Source organism: Ascidiella aspersa, chromosome 1 (assembly GCF_963924565.1).
Source record: "Ascidiella aspersa chromosome 1, kaAscAspe10.2, whole genome shotgun sequence".
Classification (NCBI taxonomy): Eukaryota; Metazoa; Chordata; class Ascidiacea; order Phlebobranchia; family Ascidiidae; genus Ascidiella; species Ascidiella aspersa.
This window is the reverse complement of record NC_139447.1, coordinates 26515120-26532663: the sequence shown is the minus strand read 5'-3', so window position 1 is coordinate 26532663 and position 17544 is coordinate 26515120. Positions and strand designations below refer to the sequence as shown.

General features: G+C 37.8%; 3 protein-coding genes across 3 annotated transcripts; 2 read left to right on the top strand and 1 right to left on the bottom strand.

Annotated features, from left to right (window-relative positions):
• Positions 1 to 3192: 3192 nt before the first annotated feature.
• Positions 3193 to 6611, top strand: LOC146168881 (uncharacterized). Its single transcript, XM_083383536.1, has 3 exons — positions 3193 to 3368; positions 3739 to 3960; positions 5690 to 6611. Exons 1-3 carry the CDS (start codon positions 3215 to 3217, stop codon positions 6217 to 6219), a joined length of 906 nt encoding a protein of 301 aa, XP_083239662.1. The 5' UTR covers positions 3193 to 3214; the 3' UTR covers positions 6220 to 6611.
• Positions 6612 to 6828: 217 nt separating this feature from the next.
• On the top strand, positions 6829 to 9848 carry LOC146168880 (uncharacterized). The gene is made up of 3 exons (XM_083383658.1): positions 6829 to 7069; positions 8838 to 8919; positions 9263 to 9848. The coding sequence occupies exons 1-3, from the start codon at positions 6986 to 6988 to the stop codon at positions 9583 to 9585; spliced, it is 489 nt and encodes a 162-aa protein (XP_083239784.1). The 5' UTR covers positions 6829 to 6985; the 3' UTR covers positions 9586 to 9848.
• On the bottom strand, positions 9136 to 17204 carry LOC146168879 (isocitrate dehydrogenase [NADP], mitochondrial-like). Its single transcript, XM_083383467.1, has 10 exons — positions 17034 to 17204; positions 16738 to 16832; positions 16103 to 16268; positions 15298 to 15458; positions 15027 to 15173; positions 13990 to 14126; positions 13745 to 13896; positions 13423 to 13535; positions 12124 to 12314; positions 9136 to 10483 (listed from the first exon to the last, which is right to left on the bottom strand). Exons 1-10 carry the CDS (start codon positions 17137 to 17139, stop codon positions 10402 to 10404), a joined length of 1350 nt encoding a protein of 449 aa, XP_083239593.1. The 5' UTR covers positions 17140 to 17204; the 3' UTR covers positions 9136 to 10401.
• Between the last annotated feature and the right edge of the window lie 340 nt (positions 17205 to 17544).

Sequence of the window (17544 nt, the reverse complement as noted above, 5' to 3'; positions counted from 1 at the left end):
TGTACACTTTTGCTTCTAACATTTTGTTTTCTCGCAAATAGAATATAGGTAGGCTACACCGGGATATGTAACCCCTTGTATTTTAGCATTCTTAAGAACCCACAAAATATCCGATATGTAAATCTTACCTTAATATGGTCAATAATAGCATTGCTCACAATAATAAGCATAAGAACAATTTATAAACCCGATTAAGATAGAACAGATTTAAATTCGTTTCGGAACCACGACATATTTAAAATAAGCGAAGAGTTCGTCGTTCCGAGGGGCAGCGAAAGACTGTTAAATCATCGAGCCAGCGTTCGACTACCCTTGGCTGTGATTCAATCCGTTTAGCAAGTTTTGAAAGTTAAAAGGCGAAACAAAATACATTACAGAAAAAGGTGAATCTAAATGCATGACCAACAAAAAAAATACATTACATTAAACAAATGAAAGCGTGTGGTTGCATACTGAGGTTTGGAGATATTTTGCGCTAAGCCAAAAACTTTTGCAAATTATAACTGGGTAAGTTTCTGGTAGTAAAATCTTGAGACTTATGTAAATGCAACGGCAATATAAAGTGTCTAAAGCTATTCATATAACAAACAACCCACTGGCTCACCTATGTAACTCAAATTTTAGGCTAAATAAGTTGTGAAGGTAAGCCGGAACGGCCCGTAATGGCATTCCGGTTAAAATAATTATTGCCGGAGCGGCGATCCGATAAAAGAATTAGGAGTTCCGATCTAATTGGATCTAATTGGCTCCACGGAAACTAAGTAAACAGCTCATTTATAAGTCACATTAAGAAAACCGTCATTTTCAAACAACCAGTTGAACCTGCACGGTGCTTTTCAATTTGGATTGGAAATATTTTGCGGGATAATGCATACTCTAAAACTAAATTAAACTCGCGTTAAGAAAAATTAGTTTCGCGTGAATGAAACAAATGCACTACTTTGTTTATAATTATGCCATTGAAAAAGTAAACGTGGTTTTGGAACATGGCTTCGTGAAAAAAACATCGAATTTTACAGGTCAACGTTACGGTACCGCCAATTAAAAATTCTTTACCGGAATGCCATTGAACTGTGTAAATGTAATATTTTAATTTTGTCAGGTCAAATTTTGCTATACTGCTTTATAATGTTTACAATTTAGACTGATTTTAAATCAATAATTTTGTATTCCCTTTCAAATTATAATTTACCGCGTTGTATTGCAAACCATGGCTAAAGTACACATATTAGTTTAGAATCCGATAGTTAAAGATATCAACGTAGTGTCGGACGAGTACCGATACCACCACTCCAAAGTTATTGGACATCCCTACTCTAGAGGTGGTTGTATCAATATATACATATCGCAAAAATTGCCAAAGATTTAAAAACAGGTTGGTAGCGCTACCTTGCGGTATATTAAGTAAGGGTAACCTCGCACAGCTTTAAATTAGCGGAAAATAAACTTTATCTTTAGAGCGGACAACTTAAGGACAGGGACTGATCTACCTCAAATCGATCACATATTTGTAATGTATCTTTTATAATTGAAAGTAACATTAAGCCAACGTTAAATTTTAACCAAATAAACGAACTGTGTAGTGTCTTAAGATTACTTCTTTATGATGTCACGTTTAGATATAAGTTCGTGACGTTACATTATCACATAACTTCGTAACGTTACCTCTAATTTTTTTTTTCTCCTTATATTATTGTACGACAAAAATTTAGTCACCCATATAGCACAGACGTGAATTAACGTGGCATACGAAACATAATCATGAACCAAAACCTAATCGTGCCAATCCCCTTAATCCGACCGACAAAGGTCAAATATCAAATTAGGGGCGGGTTTGATGCCAGCGTAAACAAAGCTTATATGTAAGCCGTTTAACGCCCGGACGCCTATACAACACAGCGTCCTTTTATGGGTGGTGCCGCGATCCAGCATCACTGAAAGAGCGATGACAATACGCACAAGATCGCGTCACAGTGCAACAGAAAACCATCTGATCAAAGCGTTTCCTTCGCGAAACGAAGATAAGACAACTTGTGAAAGTGTCCGTTCGCAGCAATTGACATTTATCGGTTTTAGTGTTGACACAGGGCAAACTACACTCAGAGGCACCTTTCTCGCAAGCAGCAGCCAGGGATAGGTGAGAGGTGATACACAATAACGAGTGAGGCCAAACCTTAGCTGGCCCAGACGTGGGCGTTCAGTGCTGGAGATTGTATTTTGCGTCTTGGTTTCCGCGTTGTACTAAGGAGTAATATTGTCTTATTTTTATCGGCGCATAATGTTGCGTGAGAAATGAAACTGCGGTTGTCAGTCAATAACGTTCGCAGCGTGAATTTCGATAAACAGGTTTCACTTCACAGAAAACCGATGAATTGCGCCATATTAAACATGTTACCGGTACCATAAACGCAGAGCAATGTGATCATATCTTTGCTAGATTCTCCTATAACATATTTTATTTAAAGGGTCTGTAGAAAAGACAAAATGTGATAACTTGGTTTTGCCAATAAGATGTAGTAGTTTATGCCAGAAGGAAACACTCAGTCAAGATGCTTAGCGATAAAAGCTTCATTTTTTAAATAAAAACAATTTTGTGTTTCTTCGCCTAGCGTCATGCTGCCGATGCGGAAAAACATCAAACCGCATTAGCCAGAGAAACAACAAAGAACCAGACAATGAGCAAACATTACAAGGTTATTTTTTACCAGGGCTGGGTTTACAACTGTTAGCTATATTTGTAGCCTACTGCAGTGCATGACAAATTTGTAACCAGGTAAAACATGATATATAAATTTACAGTAGGCAATATATATCAGAGAAACAAATAGCTTTTTTTAAATTAAACCAGGCCTATCATCGGCAACATTAGTCTGCTGTACTGGACTACAATAGAGTCATGTTGAGTGCAAACGCTGTGTTACGTCAGTGGCGTATCGGCAAACGTTTTAAGGTGCAAGTTATACGGGGTGTCGATACCTTATTTATAGGACGTAGGTGAATAGGCATGTGTTCTCTTAGCAACCAACAATCATGACAGCCAAGAATGTGTAATTTTATTATAAGGTTTACATGTTTTATTCATTGTATAAAGTAAAATGCAACTTGAAAGTAGTAATTTAAAACAAACGTATTTTTTAGTAGTTTTCGTTTTATATTGCAAACTGTTTTATGTTTATCCTGTATGCAGGAGTGTAATGGGTAATTATTTAATCGGATGATAATCAAGATCCTAGATTTGAAAATAATGCGATTGGCGATTGTGGTTTTGTTGTTATTCTATTGCAGAAGGTGTTTGGGCTTGAACACAGAGCTTGTTAGGAGAAGCTGGACATACTCGGACAAAGCAAGAAACTGTTTTGATGTAGGAGGTACTATTTATAAGGCAAAAACCGTGTATCATTAAATGCATTATGAGAGCTCCAATAATACAATGTGATTTGTTGTCCTAGTCCCATACAAACTAACAAAATAAAGCTAATTTTAAAATATTTTCGTTTGTTTGATTGACTTACGACTAAAGTCCCATTTTAAGGGTAAGTATTTGGACAAGTCTGTAATACCATACGTTAAGTATCGACTAAACGTTCGAGGTGTTTACGTGGTTAATCAACATGAACCATCACGTTCAGAATAAGCACGCTTGAGGTGTTTCGTGCCGGTCGTCCGTCCGCACCAGTAACACCACTCATCTCGACGGTAGGAAACCTAACCTAAATTCCTGTCGCTTTTATTGTGCAGGTGGACTGGATGCTAAAACGTCAAGCGCCGACGTGATTCTCACAGGCACTGTTCTGGAAATATTCCCGCAACGCAGGGGTGCGATGGGCCGGGTCCGAAGCCCCAGCGAACCCGGACGCCCTGAGTCGAACGGCACCCTTTCTGCCCACGTGAAAGTTTGGCGCATTATGAAGGGGACGGTGGACGGCATTGCTGTATCGCGGAAGAGGAGATGGTCGCCGGGTAAGTCGCATAGGCCATAGGGGATTGTGTTATGCGGTTTTACGGCAGTGGTTTTCAAACTTTTTGTCTTCGCGGCACAGTAGATGACAAAATAAACACGGCACACTTTTTACAAAACAACAATTCCATACCTTGACAGTCGCCCTTAATACACAGCAAGACAATACGTTAACGTCCTAATATTATCAGTTTATTGGTGAATGGTGTAAAATTAAATTCTCGCATGCTTCTTTGTATGCGTATATCTAACACGCATAGTTTTTTAACAAAATAACAAAACGTTTCGCGGCACACATGAGAATAACTGCTTTACCTTTGGTTTGGGTTGAATTTCCGCATTCTCGTATCAAGGCCTTCTGATTATATTTGCTGATATTTTACGCGGTAATGTGAGTCAGAAGGTTTTTCTTTGTAGTTGTCAGTTGCGGCGAGATATCTCACTACAATGTTTTTCGAAAACATTTGACTCAGATAAACAGAGCAATGTACAAATACAGTTCCGTCGGTATTGACCGCCAAAGCACATTGTTAAAAATAACTAGAAACCATTGTGTGGCCCTTCTATACAATCCTTATATGACGTGAGTCACAGTTTCACCAGCAATTGCCCTTTAAACAATCCGCGCATACAAACCTACAATTTCCCGTCGTTCGTGCATTCACCTACTCATTGTTAGCATTGAACTTTGGCGACCTATAGCGCCATTTTCCTGGCAATTTATATTAATACGCATGCGGGAATGTCAATCCGACACTGGACAAAGACGTTTATGATTGAAACGTGGTTTAGCTTCGTAATTTGGATCTATTGCAAAACCGCATTTTTATTGGAACACTATATACGGATCTGTTCATAAGTTTAATGGTGAATACAACGGTCAAATAGACGTAAAAAAGCGACATGCTTTATTGTTTAAACGCAATTATATTGTACTCCTAATTTGCCGTGGGGCGCGTTATAGTTAGGCCTAGTATATTTCTATTTCCCAAAAGATAGGGCAACCATATTTTCAGCACCTAAAAAGAGGACATTTTTTGGCCGGCACGTAAAACGAAAGTAGAATTGTTACGCTATATTTGATGATGTTTTACGTGAAATTGATTACACGAAATTTCACTAAACATTTCTTCGGTTCCGAATGTTGGAAATATTCTGTCTATTTTTCATGTGCCATCGTTTTTAGAAATGCAGTTGCATCAGGTTTATGCCGCCTTTGCACGACATTGCACAAGTCTTGGTACTGGTCGAACAGTTTAGCATTATTAATGTCAACGTTTTTTTTTAATTGGAAAACTTTTTTTAAACCACAAATTTAACATGTTTCATAGCCGCATTAATTTTGTGAAAATAAATAAAACGTCTCGCTTGAAAGTCTTGTTGAAAGTATAAGCAACTAACTCGAAATGCGAAAAAGAGGACATTTGGGAATTTTTAAGCGCCCTCGGAGGACCATTCACATTTTTTGAAAAAACAGGACAAATCCTCCTAAAATAGGACATTTGGTTAAATAGCCGCGATGGCTCGTCCTTTGAAGGTCTAATATCGCCACATTGGCAGACATTCGCAAAGTTGTCTTTCTCTTTTTGGAAAACAAAAAAATGAGAAAAAGTTTACCCTTATTCATAGAGTTTTACCATGGGGCAATCGCATTAAACTATAGAATTATATTATTATTTTATTACATTTTTGAGCGGTCCGCGTTTTTTATGGCAACGTTTTTTCACTTAGAAAGAAACATGCGCACCACCAGCGACACAAGGCGACCGAACAAGAAACGAAAAAGGAAGACTAAACTATCGGACGAAATCGATAGGGACGCGCTCACCCAGATTGGAAATCAGGGAAATCCCATTTTGATCATCCAGGGCTTGTGGAACAATCACTTTTGCGGCAGCTTCGTAAAGGAGGGGGACACGCGGGTGTTCTTCCTGAAGAAGATGACCGACCATCGCGAGCGGAGGACCGGACGCAAGAGAAGAAACTCCAAGAGAAAGCGAAATAAAAGCAAAAGGCCAAAAGCCGGAATGAGTGTGAGCAGCGAACGAAGCGACGCCTTAGGCGCCGTTTGGAGAAGGCTGATTCGCAGCGGCAAATCGCCGGCGCGCGTTACGACCGGAAGCCCAAAGCGTGGCAGACCAAAGAGGGCCACGTCGATTTTGCTGATAAACAACGACCCGGTTAGGATTACCTTGGAGACCCTGGGGCATGTCGGCGCCTCCGTCAGTCAACAAGCAGCTGATCTGCGTTTAGCTAGTTAAACCTATTTTCTTCTTTCCGTTACGTTCGTTGCGTTGTAAGAAAAGTTATTGCATTCCTTAAGCTATATCTATAAACTTAACGTTACAACAAGTAGGAAAAGACAACTTAAATCCCTTAAAAGATCATTTTTTGTTAGGTTTACTATTGAAAAAGTACAGCTTCATTCATATTGTCCTTTGTCTCAACCGTGTGTTAATTGCGTTTCAGTGTTTGACTTTGTATATTTTGTGCTTTAAACCTGTAATTAAGCAAAATAAGGATATAGGCAGAAAAATGAAATGTTTTGAACGTCATCCGAAGTAACTGCCATCACATGAGCCTACAGTTAAACTACAGTCGGTCACATGCATCGCCACGTCATCGTATCAGTAAAGACCAAAAACAGCTGGTCGCGTCCCGGTTTGTAATACACAAAGTAACCGTAAACTTGCGACTCCAAAACATACATTCTAAACGAAGGTAATTGGCAAACGTGGTGTCATGTCTCAACAACACGACGATATGCCAATGAGTTAGTTGACGTTGTGAAAGACACGCCACATATCCTGGGGCAATGTTCTATGAACAGTCTGCCCATTACTACGTGTGCCACTTTCCAACAACGAAAATGTTTAACTAAGTTATTGGCCATTACAAGGGTTGACTGTTGGCAGCAAGTTCGTAGGGTGGTGCATAACCACTGGTCGGAGGCTAAATCGCAGGTTTCAACGTACTTATGCGATAGAAACGTTTAAAAATACGTTTATAGCATCCTTTGCCAGAAAAATGGACTTTGTAATGCGCAGTAAAACAAAGCAGATATTTTTTATAGTCATCACCTTGTGGTCTGTCGCCGTTGCTCTTCAAAAGGTAAGTATTTCGATAGGACCTAAATATTTTATTTGTTTCAGTGGTTAGCAAATACTCGGTATTGGCCTTATTTTAAGTCGATCGTTCCTCTTATCTGGGTCGTTTTTAAATGACTGTAGACAAAGCATTTTGGGAAACGATTATTTAGTTTTACGGTTGATGTGCGCCAAATAATAATTTTGGTCATTGTTGGGGAAATAAACATCTGTTTAGCGCAGTGGTTCTCAAACTTTTTTAGAAAAATTGCGCAACGGTCCCTCATCAACTTTTTAAATTGCTCACGGTCCCTTGAAAATATACACAAAATAACATTTGTTTTTAATGGTATCAATTGGATGGGTGCACTTGCTTCTTTGCTATCAGCTCGGCTATGTTGACCTCTAACGGATCAGTTTTTTGTGTGAAGCAATCACGAACAGTTTTAAAACAGGGTTGCCAGATGGAAAAAATGAAAAAAGCCAAATCTACTACAAACTCTAACAAGCCTATGTTTTTCCTTAAATTAATAAAAATACAATAAATGATCATGCTTGTACATTGAATTTCTCTTTTTGTGGCAATTATTCTCAATTTTTTGTCGCTTTTTGTAAAAAAAAATTTTGATCTCTTCTTAACATAAAACTCATGAAATTTCGAAATGAAACAAAAAAAAGCCTTTGAAAAGCCAAATTTCATTTGGATTTTTTTTTGAATAAAAAATCCCGAGAGGTTCAAAAAAAAGCCTAAATTTTCAAATTCAAACAAGCCTAAATTTTCAACCCTGTTTTTAAGCCATGACCGTACAGCTCACAGTGACAGCGCATCAAGCTATAAAAACGTAACTCTCATTAGCACAATGCAATACTGTGACGTCACAATGGACAATTCAACTCAAAGTGTACAATAACGTGAATGAGAAACTAATCAGCTTGCTTTGGAAAAATAAGTTTTCTGAATTTTTTTTGCACAAGAGGTTTTCTTCTTCAGGAGCGTCGTTTTGATTTTTTGTTAGGTGCTTCTCGGTCCCAGAAAATTGTCTCGCGGACCCCAGTTTGAGAACCACTGGTTTAGCGACACCTGAAATACTTATGGAAAAGTAAAAAAAAAGTAGTGAAAGCAATTGCGCCCTTTATAGGCAGCATATATCAGATTAAAGGAATAGAGCTGTACGGGTTTCGGTTCTGCTGATATCACGCGCATTCACTGAAACAAGATTTATAATGAACACCAGCACAACCGCGTACTTCGCGACTCTGTCAACAAAAATATTACTACTTTGATATGCGCTAAAAACAGATCATTCATTATTATTATTGTATACTAAGTTCTTTGAATTTACGGCAGTGTAGCCTAAGTCGACACGGGGTTCTTGCAGTAGGCCTAGCAGTAAACAAAATAATATTTTTATCACGGAGTTAGTTCCCCAAAGTATTTTTCTGTCCATTTTAATCACGCATTAAAAAAAATTATATTAAGCAATGAAAGATATACAAACATACGTGTTCATCAACTCTAATCTATAGTAGGCATATAACCCTACTGTTTTATATCGAGCAATGTAGCAATCTTATTTAGGTCTAATCCGTTACGCCACTTTTATTTTTATTGCCTATTTAGGCCTAAAAATTTTTTTCGTGGCCCAGATGCTTTCTGACTATCTTCTTGAATGTATTTAGACTTAGACTTTGGTTGCATATTTTTATCATTTTCAACCTGATTTATGGCTACGTAAAGCTGATCGTCTCAAAAAGAAATATGCGCATTTTTGAGTTACACTTCTTTTTTTAAGGGTGAAAACGACAAATCTCCAAAGTTTGACAATCCCGTCAACAGTGTGAATTTTCCTCCCGTTCCACCTGAGTTTTGGAGTGGTATGTTTACGAAAGCTGCAACATGTTTAGATTTTAACAATGCATAAACTCAACCTAATTTCTGACAGACTATTTCTTTTCACATTTAACCTCTATCTTTTTACATTTACGCAAATAATCGAGGTTGCAAAAATGTTTATTTCAGACGCAATAAAAATTGATTCGTTTAATTTGTTGGTACAAGTTAGCATTATTATCAATGTTTTCGATTTACAAAAAGAGATCTAATGTGTTATAGATTTACTGCTGTTAAGCACATTAAACATTTCTAGGTGCATACTAATAGTTCGTCTGTCGTGACGTTAATTAAGGGTTAACGTTTGTAATACGATCTTTTTATCAGCCGATGGCGAATGCGTGGACAATCCTTCGCACGCCGAAGACTGCAAAGTCTGGGCTGAGAAAGGTTACTGCAACTCTGACACCGTCAAGCACTATCCAAGATGGATGAAGCGAAACTGCAAAATGAGCTGCAACTTCTGCGCTATCCCGCAAAGTAGACTGGTGACGTTCGTAAAGATATCCTGCGCGCTTTTCTTTTCTGCCTGGATTTTCGGACTCATTCCTGTACTGTCACCGCGTTTTCGCTGGATGTCACATAGGGTCAGAAAAATGACTCGATTTGCGGCGACGGCCGGAATTACGTTTCTTCTTTACTTTGTATGATCCAAATTAAACGGCACTTTTACGAAGTGTAACGTTTATAGTTAGTGGGGGCTCAGATGCGTCACTGTCGTCCAACTTATCCGCGCAAGATTTTTTCACGTTGGTGCACGTTATTTGTTCGTGGTAAATTGGAAAACGATTCCATACTATACTCGGAGCAATAGTAGAGTAGGTCAAATCAAATTGTTCGTAAATTTATTATTTTACTGCTTGTTTGTTGTTTTTTGATAAAAACCTAATAAAAAAATTAACAGTCGATAAGCACAAAAGTTTCAATTTCTTATTTTATTTTATCGAGCATTAATAGTGAAGCAGAGTTTACAAGATTTGTAAAAAAACAACGAAATTTGCCTAAACTCGTACAAAACAGGCACCATTCGACTCGAACCCTGAAGCAGTTCAACAGTTGGCAAACATGACGTTTTTAACACGTTGAAAAGTTAAACCACGCGACATTTCATTGGCACACGATTAAAGAAGCTAAACACGTTTATCATGAGCGTATTAACAGTGACTTAATAGGAGATTTACAGAAGCAAAAAGGTCTTCTTTATCGGTTCTTGAAACAGAAATAGGCAATGTTGGTCACAAAGACGCAAAACACTTGTTGGTGTTTGTAGAGAAGAAGTGGTGTTTGAAAAAGTTGTTAGTGGTATTTACCTATACTTAAAAACTTTCAGATTTCTTGGCAGACAGAAAAAGCTATTCCCCGGGGATATTGATTTTTCTTTTTTAGATGTTACATTATAAAAGCTGTGGGATGTTTTGGCAGAGGTCATTAGACTAACGGCTTGCCGGTATTCCGGTTTCTAACTTTTAGTTGGTTGCTTTCTTTAATCCTTGTTCGATCGCCTCCAAGAAATCAGTCGTGATGACGTAATGCTCGTTCAATTTGACGCTGTAAATTAAATATGAATTACACCCTCGGTTAAGTTAAATTAAACAAGCTTTGAAAGGGTTGGATAACTGTTGGCGACCGAGAGACGGACTAAGAAATTCTCGATTTTATTAAATAAACTAAGCAAACACAAAAACATTAGAAAAATACTGGGAGCTTTATAAAAATGTTGTTACGCTTAAAATCCATTAACATTTAGTTTGTACTTGCATCCGTCAAACATTTCTGTCTATAAACAACTTATGGCCGTGTTTTAGCAATAACAAAGAATAGCTATATGGCGCGGCTCGGGGATGGTGGGCGCAGCATTAAACGAAATAAAACTTGAAGAGGAAGATAGTTTAATCATACTAAAATATAATATTCGCGCGAATTAACCGTCAACCTTTAATGCTTCGTGGCCCCCTGCTTATAAAAAGCCCCTAGAATTGTAACGTGTTTTGACTTGTTTTACTTGTTCACATATATAACAAATAGAGCCATAAACCATCTTATAAATGTACCTACTTTCTAAAAATTCAACAAATCAGTCATTTGAATTTAAATTAACTTAGCTAGTCATTACAAAGCTTATTATTGGACTCCGCCAAAGTATTTTGATACTCGGCTCTGTTTTGTACAGAGCCAAGCGAATGTCACTACATTCGTTGAGATGATTCTCGATTTTCGTTTTATTAATGCGTTACTATTAATTGACGATTAGGCTGTGCATTATTACCTTGCTGATTATAGCCCTACAATTGACATTGAGTCACCCTGCAGCGTACTTGATGCATTTTACGATCGAATGTTTCATTTTCAATTTTTCGCCCTTCAAGGAAATTGCAAAATCTCTGTACCTGGCATTAGACGTTAGTTGCTCGCCTAACAGCACGAATAAAAACGATCCAATATTTTACTTTAAACCAGGGCTGGGGAGCCACCGTAAAATAGCATTAGCTCCGGCTCCAGCTCCGGAGTCATCAGGCAATTATTAAATGGCTCCGGCTCCAGCTCCGGAGTAGTAAAACTCATATCCTTTGGCTCCGGCTCCAGGTCCGGTGCCACCATTCACTTATTCAATGGCAAGTTTTAAAAATTACTTTGGCTAACTAACATTGCAGATGGAACAAAATATAATTTCTCAGCTTTAGCACCACAAATTGAAAAATGGCCCCAGGTCCACAAAAATAATAAAAAGGGCTCCGGCTCCACAAAAATAACAACATTGGCTCCGGCTCCAGAGAAAATGCTTAGCTCCTGGCTCTGGGCTCCAGCTCCCCAGCCCTGCTTTAAACACCCCCTACTGACGAGTACCAAGAACGTGTCAGACTAATGTGTTAAAAAACGTTACAAAAATGTCAACAGTCATAACAAAGGCCACAAGTCAACTGGAAAATTTTGAAAAAAGTTACACTTTGGTTTTGCAATACCGGGCTAGAGAGTTATACCCGTGGCCACCCCAATCACCGCTCCGTGGCCCTCTAGGGGGCCGAGGGCCACGGATGAGAAAACCTGGTCTATACCTTACTCCGGTATTTTGCGAGCTATTGGGCTAAGTGGTACGATCATCTTACAATTAAAAACTATTAACGACTTCAAAACGACCAGTTTGTCACAAACACACAGAGCGTCGCTCGCCAGCGCGACCAGCCACTTACTTCTTGAGTCCGTGAATGCAGCCGGCGAGATCCTTGGTCATGACTCCACTGTCAACGGTGTCCACGCAAACCTTCTCCAGGGTCTGACAGAACTTGACCAGGTCGCTGTTGCCGTCCAGTTTTCCCCGGTGCTCGAGGCCGCGCGTCCACGCGAAGATAGAAGCGATGGGGTTGGTGCTGGTCGGGTTGCCCTGCGTTTTGCATTGGACGACGGTTAGGACTCGATGAAGCGGCGCAAAAGTTATTAGGTTGTCCTCTAGGTGGCGTTGGTCCAACCAATGAAACGAGGTTAAAATAGCTTGAACTTTTTGTTCAATGGAACATTACTGTTGCTGCATATCACAAGTAAATAATTGACAATATAGTAATAGACAAATACCACAAATATAGTAATAACAAGACAATATAGTATAAGAGGTAAATAAAATTTACAAAATGACGCTAATACCATAGGTAAAATTATAGTCACATAACGATAGCTATGGACTCCAATCATAAGATAATTAGAACAACATCAACGTCAGATTAAAACACAGCTTGGCATAAGACCAAAACCGAACTGATACCTAATAATAGTTTTACTATTAACGTCTAAACCGGAATAAGACCTAACCCGACGGAAGAAGACCTAAATGGCCAGAATAAGGCCTATACCAGTGGTTCTCAACCTTTTTAGGTGGACCTTCAAAAATCAAAATCCACACAAAATTTAATAACGTAACAGTATGCAACTGAATCATTTCTTAGCTTTTGACATACAATACTTAAACGAGTTGTATCTATACTTTTAAACAGTTAGACCAAAAGTAGACCATTAACTGTATATTACGTGACAATGTTGCAAATTACGGAGCTGGCTAAGTTCTAAATTTGATGGATAAGCCCTCAACATCTTGAATTTTGCAATTGAGATATAAAATTGTATTATATTTGGAGGACCGGCAGGAAAGATGACGCGGGTCGGCACCGGTCCGCGGACCGTGGGTTGAGAACCACTGGCCTATACAACGGTTTACCGAACCCCAAACCCGATTCGGTGCCAAAACAATGGCGCTCAACGTCGCCGTTGAAACTAAGGCGCCCAAACGTATACTCTCTGTGTATTTGCTTTATTGTGTCATTGCTCTTAGTGCTATGGTATTATAGATTATTCAGATATTGTTGCTTTTGTGGGTCTGTTTCCATAGTTATGTGATGGTAATTTAAAGCTATGTTTGAATCGTGTCGATAAGAAAACAAATTAATAGGTTTTCAAATTCGTCTAAAATAGTATTGATAAAATAAGTAATTTCCACCCACCTTCTGGTGTTCCCTGTAATGTCTAGTCACAGTTCCGTGGGCAGCCTCAGATTCCACTGTCTTGCCATCAGGGCACATTAGCACACTTGTCATGAGGCCAAGGGATCCAAAACCTTTTAACGACAAATTGTTATTTGGTTAATAACGTTGTTGATTTTAAGATGTACTGCAAGGTGGTCAGTGATGGGTGGCCCTTGTTACAGCAACTTAACGTTGTTGTCTGGAGAAAATAAATCGATTTTTCAAAGAGAGTACCATTATATAACAAAAAGGAGCTTTTTCTGTTTTAATTTGCTTTTTGATAGTTTAGTTTCCGACTTACCTTGTGCTAAAATGTCTGATTGAACATCACCATCATAGTTTTTGCATGCCCAAACGAACCCACCAGATGATTTGAGCATTTGAGCAACCATATCATCAATTAATCTGTGTTCATACCACATTCCATTGGCATCAAAGTCCTTCTTGTAGGTTCTGTACATCATAAAGGGTTTCAGTTGGGCTTTTAAAATAGGTGTTGTTGCATAACCGACTGTTATATTTAAATTTTATATCTACAATACTTACGACTGAAAGATTTCTTCAAAGATGTCCTTAAACCTTCCATCATACTTCTTCATGATGGTGTTTTTAGTGCTCATGTAAAGTGGCCATTTCTTCTGAAGCGCTACTTGCATGCAGCTGTGCGCAAAGTCGGAAATGGACTGCAAAAACAAAGATAATGATCTATGAAAGTTAATCAGTTTTATTAAAACAAGTTAAAAAAATAAATTCAATAACAATAAAAATATGTAAAACATTTAATCTAAATGAAACAGCCATATAAATTGGGGAGGCACTTCAAAACAAACCACTTTGCTTCTATTTTGAGTACAGCAAATACCTAGGTTAATGATACATATAATAACCTAATCTAAAATCAAACAAACTTGTCAAGCTGCAGGTCGGCTTAAAAACAAGACGACTGTGGTTAATTATTAACACACATATTTCAGGTGTGTGGTGTTCCACTTCAGTTCCAGCTGATGAATGGCTGACTAAATCTAGGTTTTTAGGGGGTGTGTCAAAATGAGAAGTGTCATGTGACTACAATAGATGCTGAACTTTCAATATTCCAGGGTATTTTTCAATCAGTGCAATAAATGATTATTATTTACATAAATGACAGCTCTTAAATAATACCTTTTCGCTGTTGCACCTCATAACTGAAACAAACCCTTTAGCATAGTGCACCTTTATTGTAGCACTTTTGGGCTAAAAATGTTTCCTTTGAAATTGGAAAAAGTAACATTGAATGGAGAAAAATGCATTTATGCATAATAAAAAAATGTAGTTTTCATGGCCTCAATCTTATACAGAGTAATTCAGGAATTTTTTTTTTCACCTTTTGGTAAAACTGTGCTAGGAACTAATTTAGGGCACTAATTGGGCGGCTAGGCACTTAGCTTGGTCATATTCCATGGAATTTTAACGCCAGGTAAGTAATCAAGACTAAAAACGCTCTTCACATCCACGTTATAGTGACCAACAAAAATTTAACTACCCTAAAATTTGCTTGTTGAAATATAGTAAGTATTAGTAACATGGTAAGGTCAAAAACTTACAGCATCAGTGTTGTACATGGCCATTCCTACACCACCACCATTTTTAAAGTCGTAAACTGGCATATCCAGTGGAGCAGAGCCATCATCAGGAGTATATATAAGCTGAAGCTTACCAGGTCCAGGGGCAACAAAGTCAGTTGACCTGTACTATAAAACATAAGACAACAAATCATGTTCTTGCGCTCTTTGTATAAAAAAAGAAATGTGAGGTTTTAACAAAATAATATGTCATTTTAACAAGAAATCCTAAGAAATCCCTCCTCATATTTACCTGATCGCCAAAGGCATGGCGACCAATCACTATGGCATCAGACCAACCAGGAACCAATCGAGGTACAACTTTGCAAAGAATTGGTTCACGGAACACCGTCCCTCCCAAGATATTTCTAATGGTTCCATTTGGACTCTTCCACATGCTTTTCAGGTCAAATTCTAGTAAAATATCAGGAAACACACATTAAGACCTACAAAGCAGCAATACCTGAAACAAAGAAATCTGGAGCACCATAGTATTAAGTCCCATAATAAAGCCAAATACACAGTAATAGCTACAACAGAACTTTATAAATTGAATGAAGACATAAACCGTCTGGATTAAGTTCTAAATTCATTGGAATAACCCTAAATATCTTCTAAAAATGTAGGAAACAGGCATGAGACGATCGTGGAACATCTGTCAGGCATCGGCTGTTTTAGGCGCTCTAGTTTAAAAGGGCCGTAAGGGTGCCGCTGCTTTGGCACCGGATTGTTTGGGGTTTGTGGTTATGGGTGGGGTTATAAAATCGTTTATAGTTGAAATTATTTGGGGAGTTGGTGATGTTTTTAGAGGTGGGGTTTGGTAAAATGTTATGGGCTCAATTCTCAACATTTAGGCCTTAATTGGACCGGTTTAGAACTTATTCCGATTTATATGTTTTTGCAAGTCCTATTAGGTACTTAGTCCTATATTGGACTTATTCCAAACTGTGTTTTATTCCTACGTCTATGTTAAAACTTTAACATTTTCTGGTAAGAAAATAACCACCAATAATAATAAAAAAGAAACATTATATAACTTTTTCATTTAAATTACTCACCTTCAACTCTTTCCTCATCTGGGGTGATAGTAGCACATTTTACGGCAACATTGTACTTTAGTGTTGCCAAGGCCGAGTCTATTGTGACTTGGTCATCAGTCTGGTCCCTGTATGGCAAACCAAGATCGTAGTACTTCAAGTCAACATTCAGGTAGGGCAAGATCAACTGAAAGTAAGATTATATATGTTGGTAATAAAATATATTTGGCGTTTAATTTATCTCTATTTGAGTGTGTTTGACAAATGTTTAGTGTAGCAAAATAGGTTGCCAGCTTGTCGGTGAATCTGCTAATAAGCAATAAAGGTGGCTTTTTATAGGAAAAAAGATAACAAAGGAAATAAATAACAAACTTAATTAGTTTTTACAAGATGTATTTTGAAACATGCTTGGCAGAACTTTGGCTTCATTTGTTTATCAATTGCCAAGATTTACAAATCAAATGGTGTGTTTTTCATGTTGTAGATACAGCAAATGGTGTTGCCAGGTGCTGGTTAATGGGTCAATTAATTACAAAAAGCTTTTCAAATGTATCTGGTGCAGGCTCTACGTTCAGACTCTCAGTAGACACAATTAAACAACATATTGCGTACTATGTTAACTAATAGAACTGCACAGATTAAAATGACTGTTAAACCTTATCCTTGATCATTTCCCAAATAATTCTAGTCATTTCATCTCCATCCATTTCAACAACTGGGTTTGCAACTTGAATGCGCTTGTCTTTTGAATCTAAAAAGAAAATCCACAAGTTAAAAAAATTAAGTTCTGCAATTGCCGATTGCAATTAACAACTTGGATATTTATTATGAAGTACACTTTTACTGTGCCATACACTTTCAATTAGTGGTATATGTATTACAGTACAGTTCATTTTATAATCATGAATATATTTGTGGGAAGGTTGAACTTTTGTTCTATTAAGCAACTTACAGTAGCGCTGCGGTTGAGCATGAGCAGGTTTCATTCCACAGATGGATGAAACATTTACAGATTGCTTTAGCATATTCAAACATTTTGCTGTCTTCGAAAGTGCCATCTTTTATTGCACAAATATTTCCGTAAAAAAGTATACAGATTAAAATTTAGTTGTTTAGAGATAAAAACCCTGAAACAAAGTCAGTCAGTCATCAGCGATGAAAAACATATATAACGTAGGTTATTTAGTGTTATATTTATTGTGGTATCAAATTTATTTTAATACAATAATACCAACAATAAGCTTACCCTACCTAAAAAAGCGCAACGCGAAAGCTGTCGTCAAAAATCAACAACCTTTCCTGTAGTACGGTAACATTTTAAATAGTAACATCGGCAAGTTGAAGCCACGTGTCAGAGCATTAAATTACGTCAATCAGTCTACGATCTGCAAGAGTGATTTTCTACCAACAATTCAGATACGTGACGAAAATCAGCAACGCGGCAAAATGCGAACTTGGCCTGG

What these genes read in the sequence shown, in the direction of transcription:
- LOC146168879 (XM_083383467.1), bottom strand. Translation starts at nt 17,139, where the DNA reads ATGGCACTTTCGAAGACAGCAAAATGTTTGAATATGCTAAAGCAATCT. An exon ending in TGCTCAACCGCAGCGCTACT is followed by an intron (nt 16,833 to 17,033) that starts GTAAGTTGCTTA and finishes TTTTCTTTTTAG; the next exon opens with ATTCAAAAGACAAGCGCATT. An exon ending in AGATGAGGAAAGAGTTGAAG is followed by an intron (nt 15,459 to 16,102) that starts GTGAGTAATTTA and finishes ATATTTTACTAG; the next exon opens with AATTTGACCTGAAAAGCATG.
- LOC146168881 (XM_083383536.1), top strand. Translation starts at nt 3,215, where the DNA reads ATGATAATCAAGATCCTAGATTTGAAAATAATGCGATTGGCGATTGTG. An exon ending in AAACTGTTTTGATGTAGGAG is followed by an intron (nt 3,369 to 3,738) that starts GTACTATTTATA and finishes TTTATTGTGCAG; the next exon opens with GTGGACTGGATGCTAAAACG. An exon ending in GAAGAGGAGATGGTCGCCGG is followed by an intron (nt 3,961 to 5,689) that starts GTAAGTCGCATA and finishes TTTTTCACTTAG; the next exon opens with AAAGAAACATGCGCACCACC.
- LOC146168880 (XM_083383658.1), top strand. Translation starts at nt 6,986, where the DNA reads ATGGACTTTGTAATGCGCAGTAAAACAAAGCAGATATTTTTTATAGTC. An exon ending in TCGCCGTTGCTCTTCAAAAG is followed by an intron (nt 7,070 to 8,837) that starts GTAAGTATTTCG and finishes TCTTTTTTTAAG; the next exon opens with GGTGAAAACGACAAATCTCC. An exon ending in TCCACCTGAGTTTTGGAGTG is followed by an intron (nt 8,920 to 9,262) that starts GTATGTTTACGA and finishes TCTTTTTATCAG; the next exon opens with CCGATGGCGAATGCGTGGAC.